The following is a 15,609-nucleotide window of genomic DNA, read 5'->3' on the forward strand; positions in this document are numbered from 1 at the left end:
TAAAACTAATCGTTTTTATGAAACAAAGTCACGCAATTGCGGATGAATCAATAGGCTTTTCTTCTTAAGACCAAAAGTTAAAGTTAAGAAACTAAAACAATCAAATGTTGAAACAAAAGTTGCTTCTCAATTCTCATATTTTGAGCAAACCACAATCTCTTCTCAAACTAAAACACAATTCTCATATACAAGAGATACCACAGTTCAAATATATGAACAGTGGATCGCTCAGATTCTCAGAAACAAGAACATGAATAGATAGATGAATCTCCGGAGATTGTGATGAATATCGTTCTACTACTACTCTGCGTTCGGCATCTGAACCATCATATGCGAACCCTACAGTCACCCAAAAAAAAACAGTTTAATCAGTTTTTCTTTTGGTTATTTCATAATATTTACGGTCGTTTAAGCTCTGGATACTAAAAGTCCGAACAAATTTTATACCATTGAACTGTTATAATTCTTGTGTGTACTCTTATTTCTCCTCTATGCGAGAACTACATAGAAGTAAAAATTAACCTTTGCTAAGAGAAAGCACTTACTTGAGCGTTTCCATAAGGACCTTGTGAGAAAGAGCCTTGCTGGCCCTGCTGCAGAAACTGTTCAGAAAGGTAAATATGGGGAAAATTTTAAATTAGCCCACGCGAAACATAAGCACAATGCAAAAGAAAGAAGAAAGAAAAAACAATGTCAATTGGAGAGATTACTTGGCCTGGTTGACCATCTCTCTTAGCACTTGATTCCCCGCCTTTTCCTGATCCCTTGTTGTCACCCTATCAAAATGGCAGAAACAATCCTAATGAGACACAATCATACAACATAAAAGAAGAGCGGTAAGTGAAAAATGAGAACCACTGACCTCCATCTGCAAGATTCCAATCCATATAGCATAGAAAGAGAAGAAAAACAGAGAGTTAGTGAGTAATATCTTTGGTTCAACAAAACTAGGAAACTGAATAAGCTGAAGTGGAACATACCTCTCTGTATCTCGTCAGGTAAAACTTGAGAGGCTCAACGTACTCTTCAAATCCTAAAGTGGTCATAGCCCAAAGCAAATCATCTCCATTGATAGTCTTCCTCTTCTCTCTCTGGCACTTATCACTCGCTCTGCACAAACACCCATCAAACAATTAAAGGAACCAACTTTAAGGAATAAGAAACAGAATATTCAGATATTGACTCAAAACCCTAAATCCCAATTCAAAGAGATTACTCGCTGGTGACGAAGCTGATGAACTCAGAGACGCACTCCTGCATAGTCTCTTTAGCGTCTTTAGCAATCTTGCCGTTAGCAGGCAAACCCCTCTTCATGATTCGGCTTATGTTAGCGATCGGGAGAAACCTATCCTGCTCACGAACATTCATCGACCTCGGGCTCTGATCTCCGCCGCTCTCGTGGCTTCCACCGCCTCCTACTCCGGGACTCATCCCCGACGACTTAGCCTGCGAGTCCGCCATCTAACAACAGAAGAGCGTTAAAACGACATTCATTGGGGAATTGATGAGAGAGAGTCGAAGAACGAACCTGAGAGCGAGCGCGAGAAAGAGATGATGATTTGAAAAAGGCGGGAGAGAGTGAGGATGATCGGAGGAGAAAGAGAAGATTGATCGGACGCTGGAGAAGACGAGAGGCGAGAAGCTCTGCGATTGCGAGATTAGGGATTTAGACTTTTTTATCACCGTCCATTTATCCTATTTTTATTATATATTACAGACAGTATATACTCTTTTTTGTTCTTTATAAAATAAAGGGAATTTAATAATTTTTGGAAATATGTATATCAAAAATAATAAGCATGCGGGTTGGTTAGTTCGGTTTAGTCGGGTCGGTTAGTTCAATAATTTAGATTTTCTTTAATTTCGATTAAATTCAGTCAAATTCGAATAATTTGATTATTTACGGTTCAAAATATTGGTATAAATTGATTTGGTTTAAAAAAAAAAGAAATGAGCTAACAAATTGTTAAATCGAACTGATTGAATTAAATTTAAAAATGTGCTTAACATAATCTGGAGACCAAAATTTTTGGTTCGCCGCATACCTAAAACATTACTCAACAATTTTAATTAAATATTCATACTAGAAATTTGAGAAGTTATTAGATGGGTCTCTCTACAAGCATAATGTTTAGAACTATTTAAGTAATAATTTGCTTAGTTTTATCATTTTACAGTAAAGTTCAAATATATTATTTTATTGGAAAAATCGCATAAAACACCAAAAGGATCACCTCACACTTTAAACTTTCAATTTTTTTGGCTAACACTTTTAACCTTCAAATTGACATTCATATCATAAAAAAACTTCAACTTAACTTATTTGTTTATCAAAAAAAAAAAATTGATCTATTGTATAGGTAAAAACGATGAGCTGTTAGTTTTTTCCCAAAAAATAATTTTTTAATCAGTAAAATAAATGAAAATTAAAAAATTAAATAAAATTCAGAAAACTAAACAAAATTTCAGTAAATTAAATAAAAATTCAAAAAATTAATTAAAAACTAAAATAAGTAAAAAATTATATTAAAATACATAAAATTAAAAAAAAAATATATTAAAAATTCATAAAATTCACAAAAAAAAAATTCTAAATATCTTTTTCTTTTAAAAAAATTTCAAGATTATTTTTTTTAAAGATACTTTTTTTTAAAACACAAGATTATCTTTTTTTTTAAATCACAAAAATTCAAAATATTTTCTAGGTATGTCGTTATTGACATATCTACCATCTACCACGCCGTCATTGTTAATGGTTATGTGAGACACCATCATCGTCAGGAGCGATATGTTTGAAACTTTTATTGTCAACGATGATATGTCATTTAAAAAAAAATCTTGTAATTATTTTAGATTTTTTTTATTTTTAAAAAAATATTTTTTGAATTTTCTAATTTTTGTGAATTTTTGGAATTTTTAATTTAATTTTTTTTTTAAACATTTATGAACTTTAATTTAATTTTATAAATTTTATTTAGTTTTCTGAATTTTTATTTAATTTACTGAATATTTATTTAGTTTTTTTTTATTTTTTTCTTTAATTTTTCTGAATTTTTATTTATTTTATCAATTAAATAGTTATTTTTTTTTGAAATAAACTGACACCTCATCGTTTTTACCTGTTCGACAGGTCATTTTTTAGGTTGAAGGTTTTTTATGATACAAATGTCACTTTGAAGGTTAAAAGTGCTAGAAAAAAAACTTGAGGGTTTAAAGGGTGAGTGGGTGACATTTTCAGAGTTTTTATGCGATTTACCCTTATTTTATTTACTATGATACTAATATCTAGAGCTTAAAAACTGCCAATAAAATAGACAATGTAATTCTGTTAGGTCCACAGAAAGTAATGTAGTTTATTTAGTGAGTAAACTTCAACCAAACATAACCTGAGTTCTTGATTCTTGAATGCAAAATATCACTTAACAAATACAGTTTTCAACACCAAATGTGGCAACACTTACAAGAAGAAGAGAAAATAAACTTATAGAAATCAAATGGAATTTTACAAATTTACAGGCAACAGCAATGCCAATTTTTCAATATCTTAAAATAGAATCCAAAAAGAATCAAATTATTACTTGTGGTTTTTCTTGAGTAACACACCAAACTTCTTCAACATTTTACCATTCTCAGTAGAATCAATCCTCTCTTCTTCATTGTTCAGTATAGAAGCTGCCGTCTCAGCCGCTTTCCTCCACTGCTCACACTGAACCTTCACTCTCCTTAGCTCAGCTTCCATGGCTTCAGTGTTTGCGCTCTCAACTCTCTTCTCCATTTCACTTCTCAGCCTCTGCAACTCCATCTCCTTATCCATCAAACCCCCTCTCACTTCCACTAAATCTGACTCAAGCTTCTTGAAATCTTCAGCAGCTTCATATCCTTTGCGCAAAACCTCAACTTCAGCTTTAGTTCTCTTCAGCTCCTCAGCTAACTCTGCCTCTCTCTGTGAATACTTTGTCTTAACCGCCTCTGCTTGCTCGTAAGCGCTTCTTATCTGCAGCGTGCTCTGTATATACTCATCTTGGTACCTCCTCTCCGCTACTTCAACGGCAGATTTCAACTGGCTTATCTCTTGCCTCGCAAGTTCCATTCCTTCTTTCAGAGTTTCCACTTCACCTGATGATGATGATGAGTCTCTAACAAGTTTCTCTAAAGACCTTACCTCAAACCTAGAGTTCTCTAGCTCGGACTCAGTCTCAAAGAGCTTGGACTTCAGCTTCTGAACCTCGGTGATGGCGGAAGACAGAGCAGCTGAGTCCAATCCGTGTTGTCTCTTCATAGCATCAACCTCAGATTGCCATGTCTTGTCTCGCTCCTGTGAGAGTTTACGCAGCTCCTCGATTCTTGAATCTTCTGAGGTGTTGATCTCCCTTAGCTGCTGCTTGGCTTCTTCAGCTTCTTGTTTAGCTTCTCTCCTTAATGCTTCTGATCTGTTTAGCTCTTCCTTTGCCTTCTTGAGCTCTTCTTGAAGCTGAGATACCTGTGATTCAAGCTCTGGTACCCTCCCTGTCCTCTTCTTCTGAATCTTGAAATATACAAATACAAATCAAGAATCCAAAGTAAATTGCTTAGACCAAGTCAAGAATCTTTAATATCAATGTAACGTCAAGAGTACCTCATTAAGAGGGATTCTTGGAGAGCGGCGATCAGCAGTAGCTACTTTGGGGGTTTGAGTTTTTGGTGATGTCTTGGTTTTTGGATCAGATTCTAACCCGCTTGGCTTAACTCTCCTAGCAAGTTTGGGAGCTGGTAAAGAGGATTTCTTATGTGGCAGCTCCAAAGAACCAGGCCTATCACACAATCACAAGCACATCAAGAACACTGAAAATAATTAAAAAAAAAAAAAGAATTTCAAGAACAAGATGGGATCATTACCTTAATTTTGGAGTTTGCATTTTTGGTATCAAGAGTTTAAAACCCTCTTTGTGCTGTGTGTAATCAACTGTGTAATGATTGCTTCTAATCTGACAAAACTACATGAAGACAAAGTGAATGTGTGAAAAAGAAGCAAAAGAGGAAACTGGAAGTAGAAAAGATTATCATAAGGATTTATACATCAGACTCAAAGGAAATAGAAAGCTTAAGCAAGTGTACAAAAACAAATAAAAAGAGTTTGAATATACATTATTAGTTAGCTTCAAAGAGACTACTATTGCCACCAAACGAAAGGTGAAGAGACAGAAAGATAAACATTCTGAAGTCTATTTAGAAGAGATGTAGCCGTCAATGTGATGTATCAAAGCACAAAGATAAACCCTATTACAAGCAAAGAAAGCTCCATATCTTACCCATAATCTTTTTTGGTTGTCAAGTCACCAATTTTTCTGGTTTTTTTTGTTTTTACTTTCAAAAGGAAAAATGGAATTATGTGGGAGAAGAGACAATATCTTGGCATTTAGTCAATGTGAGATTTTGTTTTATTAGGTGGATCTTCCCAAAAAAGAAACACAGATCCACAAGTAACAATACCCAGAAAATTAATCATTTACATATTTCCTAAAACTAGAATCTTGTAACATATTCTGCAAAAAGAAGAATAAAACACACAACAAAAACACTTTTACTTTTTTGCAGGAAAATAATTATCATTACGACTGAATTGGAGTAGAGATAAGCATATATAAACCTTAAACTCATACAATTCTACAGCAAATGAGCAAAACAAACATGTAAAGTTACCTAGAAACGCAAAATGAATGTTGCGTTCTAACTGTGATCACATCCAAAACCTCAAGAATGATAAGTTTTTTTCACAAATCAAGGAAAATATCAGTTTAGAATTGGTAACAAACCAGGTGAATGAAAAAAAAATAAAGAAGAGAAATATTCTTTTGACAGAGTCGTGAAGAAATATTCTTTTTACCTGTCCGTCGATTTAGCTTCCTTTAGTTGAATAAATCGAATTAATAAAGAAAAAAGAAAAGACAAACGAAACTGAAGAATTGCAGAATGAAGTTTAGAACTGATCTTTAGACTCGTCGGATTTGCTTTTTTTTCTCACTGACTCACGAAGCCTCTCTTTTTTTCTCAGTGTGCAAAATTTGTTTTCAACTTTGTTGAAAAAATAAAGTATTATCAAAAATAACGCCTAAAGTAATGATTGTGTTGTTTCCACATCTCTTCCTTCATTTTCAATACTTTGAAATATTTATTTCTGTAAACCTTTTCACATTAGTGGCATACATTTGACCTTGGATTCGTTGTGGTTCTACTGAAAACTCGATTTGTTTTTTGGAATGATTAAATTCTCATGGGGGGAATGATAATGCCATCACTAAATATTAGGGGGTTATTTAGGAAATAATTGAGAGAATGAAACGAAAAGTAAAAGAACGTGGAAGAGGCGTTTTTTTAGCTACGCGCTTGTTGACGGGCCCGAGTCACGTGCCATTGTTCGGCCTCATATTGCTCACTTCAGAACAAACGAACGAACGGTCACGCAACACAAGTCACAAAACAAAGACAATCCTAGCATTTTTTTTTTGTGTATTATAAAATCTACATTTCAATAAATTTAATTTTTAACAGCCTTTTTGATCATGTTATCATTATATGGCCCAGGTGGTCCAGATCTTGCCGTATGAATTATCTTACATCCGAATTATTGTTTCTTTAGTTTAGTCACATGTTACAGTTTTGATCATATCCAATTATCCATCGATCGGAACACGTGATCAAATGTTACTTGGATAAATCACGGGTTACGCCATCTTCTTTGATGGGCCAGAAAGTAAACTTAAGGCCCACCCCTTCTCTCTTTCATGTTTCACCACTGGTTTAACTAATTGAACCAAAGATTAAACCGTCACCAGAATTTGAACCACTATCATTACGGTTGAAAAGAAACATAATCTAACATCTTCGTAGATTATGTGCTTTGTCTTTGTGTTTCGAACTTGGGGGAAGATTACATGGTTTTAGCATCTGTGTTTCTCTAGTTTCTACTGCAAATTGGTAACGCTTTGCTCATGTTAATTGAAAGATCAAAGCTTTACTACCGTCTCTTTCGTGTTTTTGACATTGCACACCACCTGCTCGATAAAATGCCTGCAATATTTACTCGTCGGCATAGGTACCTCTTCTAATGCCACCAGTAAAACTTCTTGTTCGGCTACACAAGAGTTCGCAAATGGCTTCTTGTGCATTTGCTAAGATAGTGAATCCTTTGCTTAGTTTGTTGGATGCTTCTCTGAACGACATCCCTTTCATGCTGAACCATCCGCAAAGAGGTGTTTGCTAGGATCAAAAGAGCTTGATCGAAATGGAGAAAATGTTAAGATCAGGAGCTAGAGCCGCCTTCAGAAACAGTCAGATACCGTCAACATCAAGTGTGGTATCAACCATCAAGACCGAAGAGTCGATGAATGATCACATCAACTCCCTCTGCAAACAAAAGTTTTACAAGGAAGCAATGGAAGCGTTCGACTCTGCGCAAAAGAACTCAACCTTCAAGATAAGGTTACAAACCTATACTTCTCTAATTTGCGCTTGCTCTTCTTCAAGATCTCTATCACAAGGCAGAAAGATACACGATCAAATTTCGAAATCCTACTGCAAGCACGATACCGTTCTCAACAATCACATTCTCAGCATGTATGGTAAATGCGGCTCGCTGAGGGAAGCTAGAGAAGTTTTTGATTTTATGCCTCAGAGGAACTTGGTGTCTTACACATCTGTGATCACTGGCTACTCTCAGAACGGTCAGGAAGGGGAAGCAATCAAATTATACATGGAAATGCTTCAGGCAGGTTTGGTTCCTGACCAGTTCTCATTTGGAAGCATCATCAAAGCCTGCGCCAGTGCTGGTGATGCTGCGTTAGGGAAGCAACTGCATGGTCAAGTCATCAAGGTGGAACCTAGTTCTAGTCTTTTCGCTCAAAATGCTCTGATTGCTATGTATGTTAGCTTTGGTCAAATCTCAGATGCAAGGAGAGTGTTCTGTGGTGTCCCAGTGAAGGATGTTATCTCCTGGGGCTCAATCATCGCAGGGTTCTCGCAACTTGGATATGAGTTTGAGGCACTGGGGCACTTAAAAGATATGTTGTCTTATGGTGGAACTTTCCAGCCAAACGAATATATATTCGGTAGCTCTTTGAAAGCTTGCAGCAGTCTCCTTCGACCAGATTACGGAAGCCAAATACATGGTTTGTGCATCAAGTCTGGCTTCTCCGAAGACCCCTTTGCAGGCTGCTCTCTCTGTGACATGTACGCTAGATGCGGCTTTCTGAGATCTGCGAGGAGAGTTTTTAATCAGATAGGAAGGCCTGACACAGCATCGTGGAACGTGATCATAGCTGGACTAGCGAATAACGGCTACGGTGATGAAGCTGTATCGTTTTTCTCTCAGATGAGGAGCTCTGGTTTTGCTCCTGACGCTACCTCCTTGCGTTCTTTGCTCTGTGGTCAGACGAACGAAATGGGACTGCGTCGAGGCGTGCAGATTCACTCTTTAGTCGTCAAGTATGGTTTGGATACGGATCTTTCGGTTTGCAACTCTCTGCTTACCATGTACGGCTGCTGCTCGGATTTGTACTGTTGTTTTAAGATGTTTGAAGAGTTTAGAAACAAAGCAGACTCTGTTTCTTGGAACGCTATTCTGACGGCGTGTTTGCGGCATGAACAGCCAGCAGAGGTGTTGAGATTGTTTAAGATGATGCTCGTCTCTCAATGTGAGACAGATCACATAACCATGGGTAATCTGCTGCGTGCTTGTGTGGAGATTTCATCTCTAAAACTAGGAAGTCAAGTCCATTGCTATAATCTAAAAACTGGATTGGTTCTTGAACAGTTTATAACGAACGGACTCATTGATATGTACGCCAAGTGTGGGTCGTTGGAGCAAGCGAGGAGTATATTTGATTCAATGGATAACAAAGATGTAGTCTCGTGGAGCAGTCTGATAGTTGGATATGCACAATCTGGATTTGGAGAAGAAGCTCTCACATTGTTCAAGGAAATGAAAAGTTCAGGAACAGAGCCAAACTATGTAACGTTCGTCGGTGTTCTTACTGCTTGTAGTCATGTTGGGTTAGTGGAAGAAGGCTTGAAGCTATATTCAATCATGCAAAGTGAACACGTGATTACACCGACGAAAGAGCATTGCTCTTGCATAGTCGACTTGCTAGCACGTGCTGGGCATTTAGATGAAGCTGAGACATTCATTAACGAAATGAAGTTGGAGCCTGATGTAGTGGTGTGGAAGACTCTGCTCTCTGCTTGTAAAACACAAGGAAACGTTGATCTCGCACGAAAAGCTGCTGAAAACATTCTGAAGATCGATCCTTGCAACTCTACAGCTCATGTATTGCTCTGTGGGATACACGCTTCTTCTGGAAACTGGGAAGATGCTGCGTTTTTGAGGAGCTCGATGAGAAAGCATGATGTTAAAAAGGTTCCCGGACAGAGCTGGATTGAAGTTAAGGATGAAAGGCATGTATTCTTTGCTGAGGACGTTCTTCATCCGGAGAGGGATGATATATATACAGTCTTGCATAACGTCTGGTTGGAGATGGTTAATGAGAGTAGGCCGCAACACAAAAGAAGTCTCCAGTTTATACATTAGAGTGGATACACAAAACTTTCTTTAATTCTTGTAACATTAGAGGCGCTTTGTGGAGTCATATGTAACAATATGAAGAAATGTGGAGTTACATGTGATTATTATGTATCTTAGCTGAAGCTGAAGCTCGATGCATGTCCCTTTAAGCTTCCCAGAACAACTCTCTTTGTAACCATATTCAAAACTTAGGAGAAGACAACTTCTTATGTGTCTCCATCATACATATCTCATGACACAATTAAAGGAAGAAAAATGTTATTAAAGCAAACAAAAAAAAAGACTTTATCCAGTTCTGGACAAGACACAAAGAGTGATGAAGCTAAGGTAGGTTTTTATTCTCCAGGCACGGAGACTCCTTGCTTCAGCTTCTCCCGCTTGAGCTTCTTCTTAGAAACGGGCTTCTTCTTCCTTGGAGGTAGGTTCTTCTGAGCATACACGTACATCACGTAGTTGGCGACAAGGAACCCAACAAGTGGAACTCCGATAACAAGCAGCACGATTAGTCCCGGATTCATTCCTTTGGCTTCAGCAGCCGCCTACGAATTGCCAAACCAAACGAGTGCATATCATATCAAGCATAGAAACAAAGATCTAGGACAGAGGAAATCAAGTGCTGTTCACAAGAAATTGAACAAAACACACCAGGGCCTCGAATATACCAAGCAAAACGTGCATGCAACAGGAAATGCGATCGTTTGTAAACCATCACACTATCAATAGTGACATAATGTTTCAAAATGAGAAGACGACATAACAGTGCATACAAGACCTAAGATAGATTCATCTTTTTGCATAGTTCAGGGGAAGCTAGACTTGAAAATTGATACGCATGCATGCAACCTCACACCTGAATGAGATCGCAATTTCTTTTTTTCCTAAAATTAAATTATGCATATCACATTGGTTTCTTAGATCATTAACAAAATAGTATAGGTTCCCAAACATCCCTAAGAAATATAATTGACGGCATCACAGAAAAATAACCGTTGAATCATACAGAAGCAGCAAGTATAGGGACGATGGACGATGGACGATACCTTTCTGGCAAAATCTTCGCCGTCCATGATTGCGATCCGAGATCTGTTAAGATCAGCACCAGCAACGTAAGAATGGTATGATGAGAAGGAGAATGATTTTTTAAGAAACGGAGATCTGTTTTCAAACAATTAAGGGAAGAGATTATTAAGACACAAACACACGCAGATATGTTACTACACGTGTTTTGTCCACCACTACGTAGCCACTTCCTGTCATTGGAAAACTATTACTTGGACGGTTGGACCCCTTGCATTTCATGAATTTTCCGTTTCAAACCGTAACTTTTGTAATGCAAAGTTAGACCCCTAAGTAAACTATAATTGTTTAATCTGGTTTTAATTCGGTTTCGCTTTACCAATAATAGAACTCAGAATAAAACTTATGTTTGAATTGTCTAGTTTACAAAGTGCATAAAAATTTCACCGAAATTTGGTAGGATGTTTGATGTGTAAGATTTTATATTGTTTTAAGTTTTATAACACTATAAAATACATAATCAATCAAATTCAATCAAAAGAAAATGTGATCGAGTTTTCTAATACCATTGTATCTTTTGTGAGGGTTTATAAAATAATGGAGAATGAAGTATTTATTTAGAGGAACTCTTGTCAAAGTTATTATAGTTTTTTTTGGAGAATATTAGTAATTAGTATTATTATCAATTATTATTGTTTTTTTCGCCTTTCTTTGTTTCTTCTTTGTGATATTTTATGGTAATGTTTTCTTATATATCATGTACTAGGTGTTTTCCTGCACCATGTGCAGTAATAAATTTTTTAAAAGTTAAATTATATTTAAAATGAAATTTATTAATATAATATATTTTATTATTTTTGACTAATGTTTAATATAAAGTTGATTTTAAGCACAAAATTAAGAAAAAATAATAATTTTATTTATTTTAAATTACATTTAATAATATATATGTAATATATTTAAAATTCTAATCTTAGATAAATTTTTATCTATTTATTTTGGTTAAATGTATTAAATCAACTTGTATAAAATTACTAAAAATCATATAAAAATTGTATAGTTATTAAAAATTATAACTAAACAATATTAATAAAATTTGTAGATATCTAAGAAAAACTAATGAAATTATGATTAACAATTTATTAATTCTTTAAAAAAGATGTAGAAAATTTTGAAAATATTAGTAATAAAAATTTTATAATTATAAAAATACAATTAAATAATGTATTTCGAAATTTATAATGCATATTTCAATATATTTATTTTAGGGATTATTTATGAATTATTACCATATTTTAAAAAGTTTACCAAAAATATAAATCAACATTAAATGTAATGTATTAATTATTGTCATATTTTATAACGTTTACCAAAAATATATGTCAGTAATAAATGTGATTGTCTATGTCATATTAATTATAAACCATGTCATCAGTCTTGTTAGTCATGTCATCATTTTTTTTGTAAAAATGATTATACAGAGGACATGTGGCAAAATTACTTCGCAAATATAGTATATGAGATTAAAAATTATAACTAAACAATATTTATAAAATTTGTGGATATCTAAAAGAAACTAATGAAATTACGATCAACAATTTATTAATTTTTTAAAAAAGATGTAGAAATTTTTGAAAGTATTAGTAATAAAAATTGTATAATTATAAAAATACAATTAAATAATTTATTTCGAAATTTCTAATGCATATTTCAATATATTTATTTTAGTGATGATTTATGAATTATTACCATATTTTAAGAAGTTTACCAAAAATATAAATTAACATTAAATGTAATGTATTAGTTCTTGCCATATTTTATAAAGTTTACCAAAACTATATGTCAGTAATAAATGTGATTGTCCATGTCATATTAACTATAAGCCATGTCATCAATCTTGTTAGCCATGTCATTATTTTTTCTGTAAAAATAATTGTAGAGAGGACATATGGCAAAATCACTTCGCAAATATAGTCTAGGGGATTTAATCATACTAATGAGTTTATTAATAAAGAAAAATGGCAAAAATATGAAATAAATAGGCGGTAAAAAAGCCACAAATGTATTATTTTAAATGCACAAACTGAGTACAACTTCTTGTATCTGAGAATGGAAACATTTTGACCAAAATAATGTGTCTCGAGAGCATCTTATGTTCGTTCGGCTATTTTGGGATTGAAATAAATGTTGTTACCATTTTAAAAACTTGTTTGTAAGTTTAGTGGGTTGTGTTTATGTTTGTTTGTGAATTATTTTCTGCATGATTATGTTGCAATTGGCGTGTTTTCAAAGTTGCTAACTTGTGTTATGGAGATTGTGTGTATGAGTGTTAGTGTATTTAGTTAAGATGGTGTTGTAAGTTTATTACAAGACATTATATTTCATAATCGCAATTAAATAACTTGAGTAACAATTAGAAAAATATGGATATCGATTCAAGATTACTCTCTACTCTCCCTTTTTTCTCCTTCTCGATAAGAGTTGCTCTTTTGTTTCCCTCCGGAAGATTCAGAGCTACACACCACAAAATCCACAATATTTACATATCACACTAATATATATTCACCTTCCAAAGAATCTAATAAAGTGTCCACCCAAAATCACATCTTCTCCACTCGCCGACGTGTTGGACGTAAGGCTTCACATCTTCATAATTCACCAGTTACCAGAGCTTCCATGTAGGCCACATCAAGTTCAGACTGTTCAGGTGTTTTATCAACCAAGACCTTTCTTCCCTGGGTGTTGCTACCAGAAAGAGATTCTGCAAGTTGTTTGGACCAATTTAGCATATGTGATACAATTTAGCATGTGCCGCTTCAACACCAAACAACACTGAGCGATCAAAGACCTCTTTAATCATTGAATCTCTACATCTACGAGCTTTCCGTTCTTTATCATCATTATCTTCGTTTCGGTCATATCCATTGTTATCTCCCAAAAAAACACCAGCGATCTTGCTCTACGATTTAACCTATATCCCAACGATCTTGGAAGTGGATTTCCATAGAAACTACCAGCGAAACCAGACGAGAAAATACTACTACGATAGAGTACATTTCGCTTCAAACTACTCCCTAAACGAACGAACATGAGAATCAATCTGTTTTTTCACACCATTTCGTACCTAGATTTTGATATGAGAGGAAGCAGCTCGCACCACGAAAAATTATCTTCTTCTGGAGGATACTCGAGAACGCCATTGCTCTAAGTCACCTCCCTCTACGCGAAAGCTTCTGAAAAATCTCAGAGAAGATCGAGAAAATTTAAGATATCACCTCCAAGAAGATGAAGATATGTTGTTTGAGCGAAAACTTATTGTTAGATTCTGTTTGTAGGGTCTACTAGAATCTCAGTTTGAAAAGAAAGCAAGTTAGCAACGAAAGAAAGGAAGTAGACGAGAGAGACGAATGAATTTTTATGTTACTTGGTTCCTACATGTTTATTGTCACTAGCAAACCGGTTTAACACTCTTTTCACTTTTATTTATTAAAAATTTGATATCAAATCAAATCAAAGATCGGTTTTAACCGGTTTAACTCAAAACATTTATCGAACCATCATCACTCATCAGTTAGATATCTCATATCTAAATCCAAAACCAATAAACTGTATGCAATAATACATGTATATATAACTATGTTTCACAATCGCAAATTGCAATTAAAATAACTTGAGTAACCATTAGAAAAATATCGATATTGATTCAAGGTTAGTCACTCTATTCCCCTCTTCCCTTCTTCTCAAGAAGAGCTGCTCTTTTGTTTCCCTCCGGAAGTTCCAGAGCTACACACCGCAGCGTCCACTATCTGTATAGATCACATTAATATATATTGAAACTTTGTGATCCATTAATCATGTTGGTAAAAAATAAAGATATTCACCTTCCGAAAAATCTAGTAACGGGTCAACCCGAAATCACATCTAAGAAGGTTCTCTACTCGCATCTAAGGCTTCACATCTTCATAATTCGCCAATTACCAGAACTTCCACGGAGAAAACCGTCAGAGGTAATGCTGTGTTGCTGCCAAGTGAGAGTATCTTCTTCAAAGATTATTGAGTTTAAAGATTGAACTCTAGATTCTTTTTTTTTTCTTTTTGGTTCTTTTTAAGTAAGATTGTCAACAAAGTAAGTAAGGGACAAAACTGATAATACTGAATTTCTCATTTCTATAGAATGGAGAAAAAGACGTTCTGACTTTATTTGTGTAGATAACTTACACGAGTCACAACTAAACACAACATGTCAAAATGTTGTCAAAGACATTAATCTTTTTGTATCTTACAAGCTAGATATAGGCATAGAACAATGTATCATCCATCATGTTTCAAATTAGCTCGAAGCGCAACCATTAAACAATGTCTCATCATGTTTCAGATTTGTTTCTATTGTGATGTTTGATTGGTTAGAGTAATTAAATTGTTATTATTATTATTGTTAGGATATATGATACATGTCAATTTTATTAAGTCCATTTTAAATATAAATTAATAACTTTGTATTATTAGATAAAGGTATGATTCTAATTTAGTAGATTAGATATCACAAGTATTAAATTAATGATGGAATGTATATCATCGGTTCAATATCGGGTTCTCATAAATGGTCAAACACGTGGTCTTATTGTTTCCCATAGAGGCTTACGTCAAGGAGATCCTTTATCGCCTTATTTATTTATTCTATGCACAGAGGCCTTAATTGCAAATATAAAAAAGGCAGAGAGAGGGCATTAATTAACGGGGATGAAGGTAGCGAGAGCTTGCCCGTCGATATCACATTTGCTATTTGCGGATGATAGTCTATTCTTTTGTAAAGCTCAAAGGGATGAGTATCAAACTATCCTTAGGATTTTGAAGGAATATGAGGCAGTTTCAGGACAATTAATAAATTTTGAGAAGTCTTCAATTCAATTTGGACATAGGATTGAAGATTCTGTCAAACAAGATTTAAGAGATATTTTGGGCATCCAGAACCTTGGAGGCATGGGATCATACTTGGGTTTACCGGAAAATATGGGGGGCTCAAAGATTCAAGTTTT

General features: G+C 34.7%; 4 protein-coding genes across 10 annotated transcripts; 1 reads left to right on the plus strand and 3 right to left on the minus strand.

The window, feature by feature from the left end:
• Nucleotides 1-43: 43 nt before the first annotated feature.
• LOC125578437 (nuclear transcription factor Y subunit B-10-like) lies at nt 44-1,708 on the minus strand. Its single transcript, XM_048741108.1, has 7 exons — nt 1,529-1,708; nt 1,217-1,461; nt 981-1,110; nt 863-868; nt 711-776; nt 546-602; nt 44-339 (listed from the first exon to the last, which is right to left on the minus strand). The coding sequence occupies exons 2-7, from the start codon at nt 1,459-1,461 to the stop codon at nt 301-303; spliced, it is 543 nt and encodes a 180-aa protein (XP_048597065.1). The 5' UTR covers nt 1,529-1,708; the 3' UTR covers nt 44-300.
• A 1,690-nt stretch (nt 1,709-3,398) lies between these two features.
• Nucleotides 3,399-6,154, minus strand: LOC106434806 (interactor of constitutive active ROPs 5-like). 7 transcript variants are annotated; one of them, XM_048741104.1, is made up of 5 exons: nt 5,864-6,122; nt 5,680-5,729; nt 4,876-4,973; nt 4,616-4,790; nt 3,399-4,525 (listed from the first exon to the last, which is right to left on the minus strand). In XM_048741104.1, exons 3-5 carry the CDS (start codon nt 4,893-4,895, stop codon nt 3,575-3,577), a joined length of 1,146 nt encoding a protein of 381 aa, XP_048597061.1. In that variant the 5' UTR covers nt 4,896-4,973; nt 5,680-5,729; nt 5,864-6,122; the 3' UTR covers nt 3,399-3,574. The 7 variants fall into 7 exon arrangements, with proteins under 7 accessions (XP_048597061.1, XP_048597063.1, XP_048597060.1 ...); XM_048741106.1 differs by lacking the exon at nt 5,680-5,729 and having other exon boundaries at nt 3,399-4,519; nt 5,864-6,154; XM_048741103.1 differs by lacking the exon at nt 5,680-5,729 and having other exon boundaries at nt 5,864-6,121.
• A 616-nt stretch (nt 6,155-6,770) lies between these two features.
• LOC106434814 (pentatricopeptide repeat-containing protein At3g53360, mitochondrial-like) lies at nt 6,771-9,684 on the plus strand. Its single transcript, XM_013875668.3, has one exon. It carries the CDS (start codon nt 7,262-7,264, stop codon nt 9,560-9,562), a length of 2,301 nt encoding a protein of 766 aa, XP_013731122.1. The 5' UTR covers nt 6,771-7,261; the 3' UTR covers nt 9,563-9,684.
• A 28-nt stretch (nt 9,685-9,712) lies between these two features.
• LOC106434817 (DNA-binding protein S1FA1-like) lies at nt 9,713-10,749 on the minus strand. The gene is made up of 2 exons (XM_013875671.3): nt 10,597-10,749; nt 9,713-10,095 (listed from the first exon to the last, which is right to left on the minus strand). The coding sequence occupies exons 1-2, from the start codon at nt 10,621-10,623 to the stop codon at nt 9,892-9,894; spliced, it is 231 nt and encodes a 76-aa protein (XP_013731125.1). The 5' UTR covers nt 10,624-10,749; the 3' UTR covers nt 9,713-9,891.
• Between the last annotated feature and the right edge of the window lie 4,860 nt (nt 10,750-15,609).

Source organism: Brassica napus, chromosome A9 (assembly GCF_020379485.1).
Source record: "Brassica napus cultivar Da-Ae chromosome A9, Da-Ae, whole genome shotgun sequence".
NCBI lineage: Eukaryota > Viridiplantae > Streptophyta > Magnoliopsida > Brassicales > Brassicaceae > Brassica > Brassica napus.

What these genes read in the sequence shown, in the direction of transcription:
- LOC125578437 (XM_048741108.1), bottom strand. Translation starts at nt 1,461, where the DNA reads ATGGCGGACTCGCAGGCTAAGTCGTCGGGGATGAGTCCCGGAGTAGGA. An exon ending in ATCAGCTTCGTCACCAGCGA is followed by an intron (nt 1,111 to 1,216) that starts GTAATCTCTTTG and finishes GTGTTTGTGCAG; the next exon opens with AGCGAGTGATAAGTGCCAGA. An exon ending in GAGATGGTCAACCAGGCCAA is followed by an intron (nt 603 to 710) that starts GTAATCTCTCCA and finishes CTTTCTGAACAG; the next exon opens with TTTCTGCAGCAGGGCCAGCA.
- LOC106434806 (XM_048741104.1), bottom strand. Translation starts at nt 4,895, where the DNA reads ATGCAAACTCCAAAATTAAG. An exon ending in ATGCAAACTCCAAAATTAAG is followed by an intron (nt 4,791 to 4,875) that starts GTAATGATCCCA and finishes ATTGTGTGATAG; the next exon opens with GCCTGGTTCTTTGGAGCTGC. An exon ending in CAAGAATCCCTCTTAATGAG is followed by an intron (nt 4,526 to 4,615) that starts GTACTCTTGACG and finishes GTATATTTCAAG; the next exon opens with ATTCAGAAGAAGAGGACAGG.
- LOC106434814 (XM_013875668.3), top strand. Translation starts at nt 7,262, where the DNA reads ATGGAGAAAATGTTAAGATCAGGAGCTAGAGCCGCCTTCAGAAACAGT.
- LOC106434817 (XM_013875671.3), bottom strand. Translation starts at nt 10,623, where the DNA reads ATGGACGGCGAAGATTTTGCCAGAAAG. An exon ending in GCGAAGATTTTGCCAGAAAG is followed by an intron (nt 10,096 to 10,596) that starts GTATCGTCCATC and finishes GGCAATTCGTAG; the next exon opens with GCGGCTGCTGAAGCCAAAGG.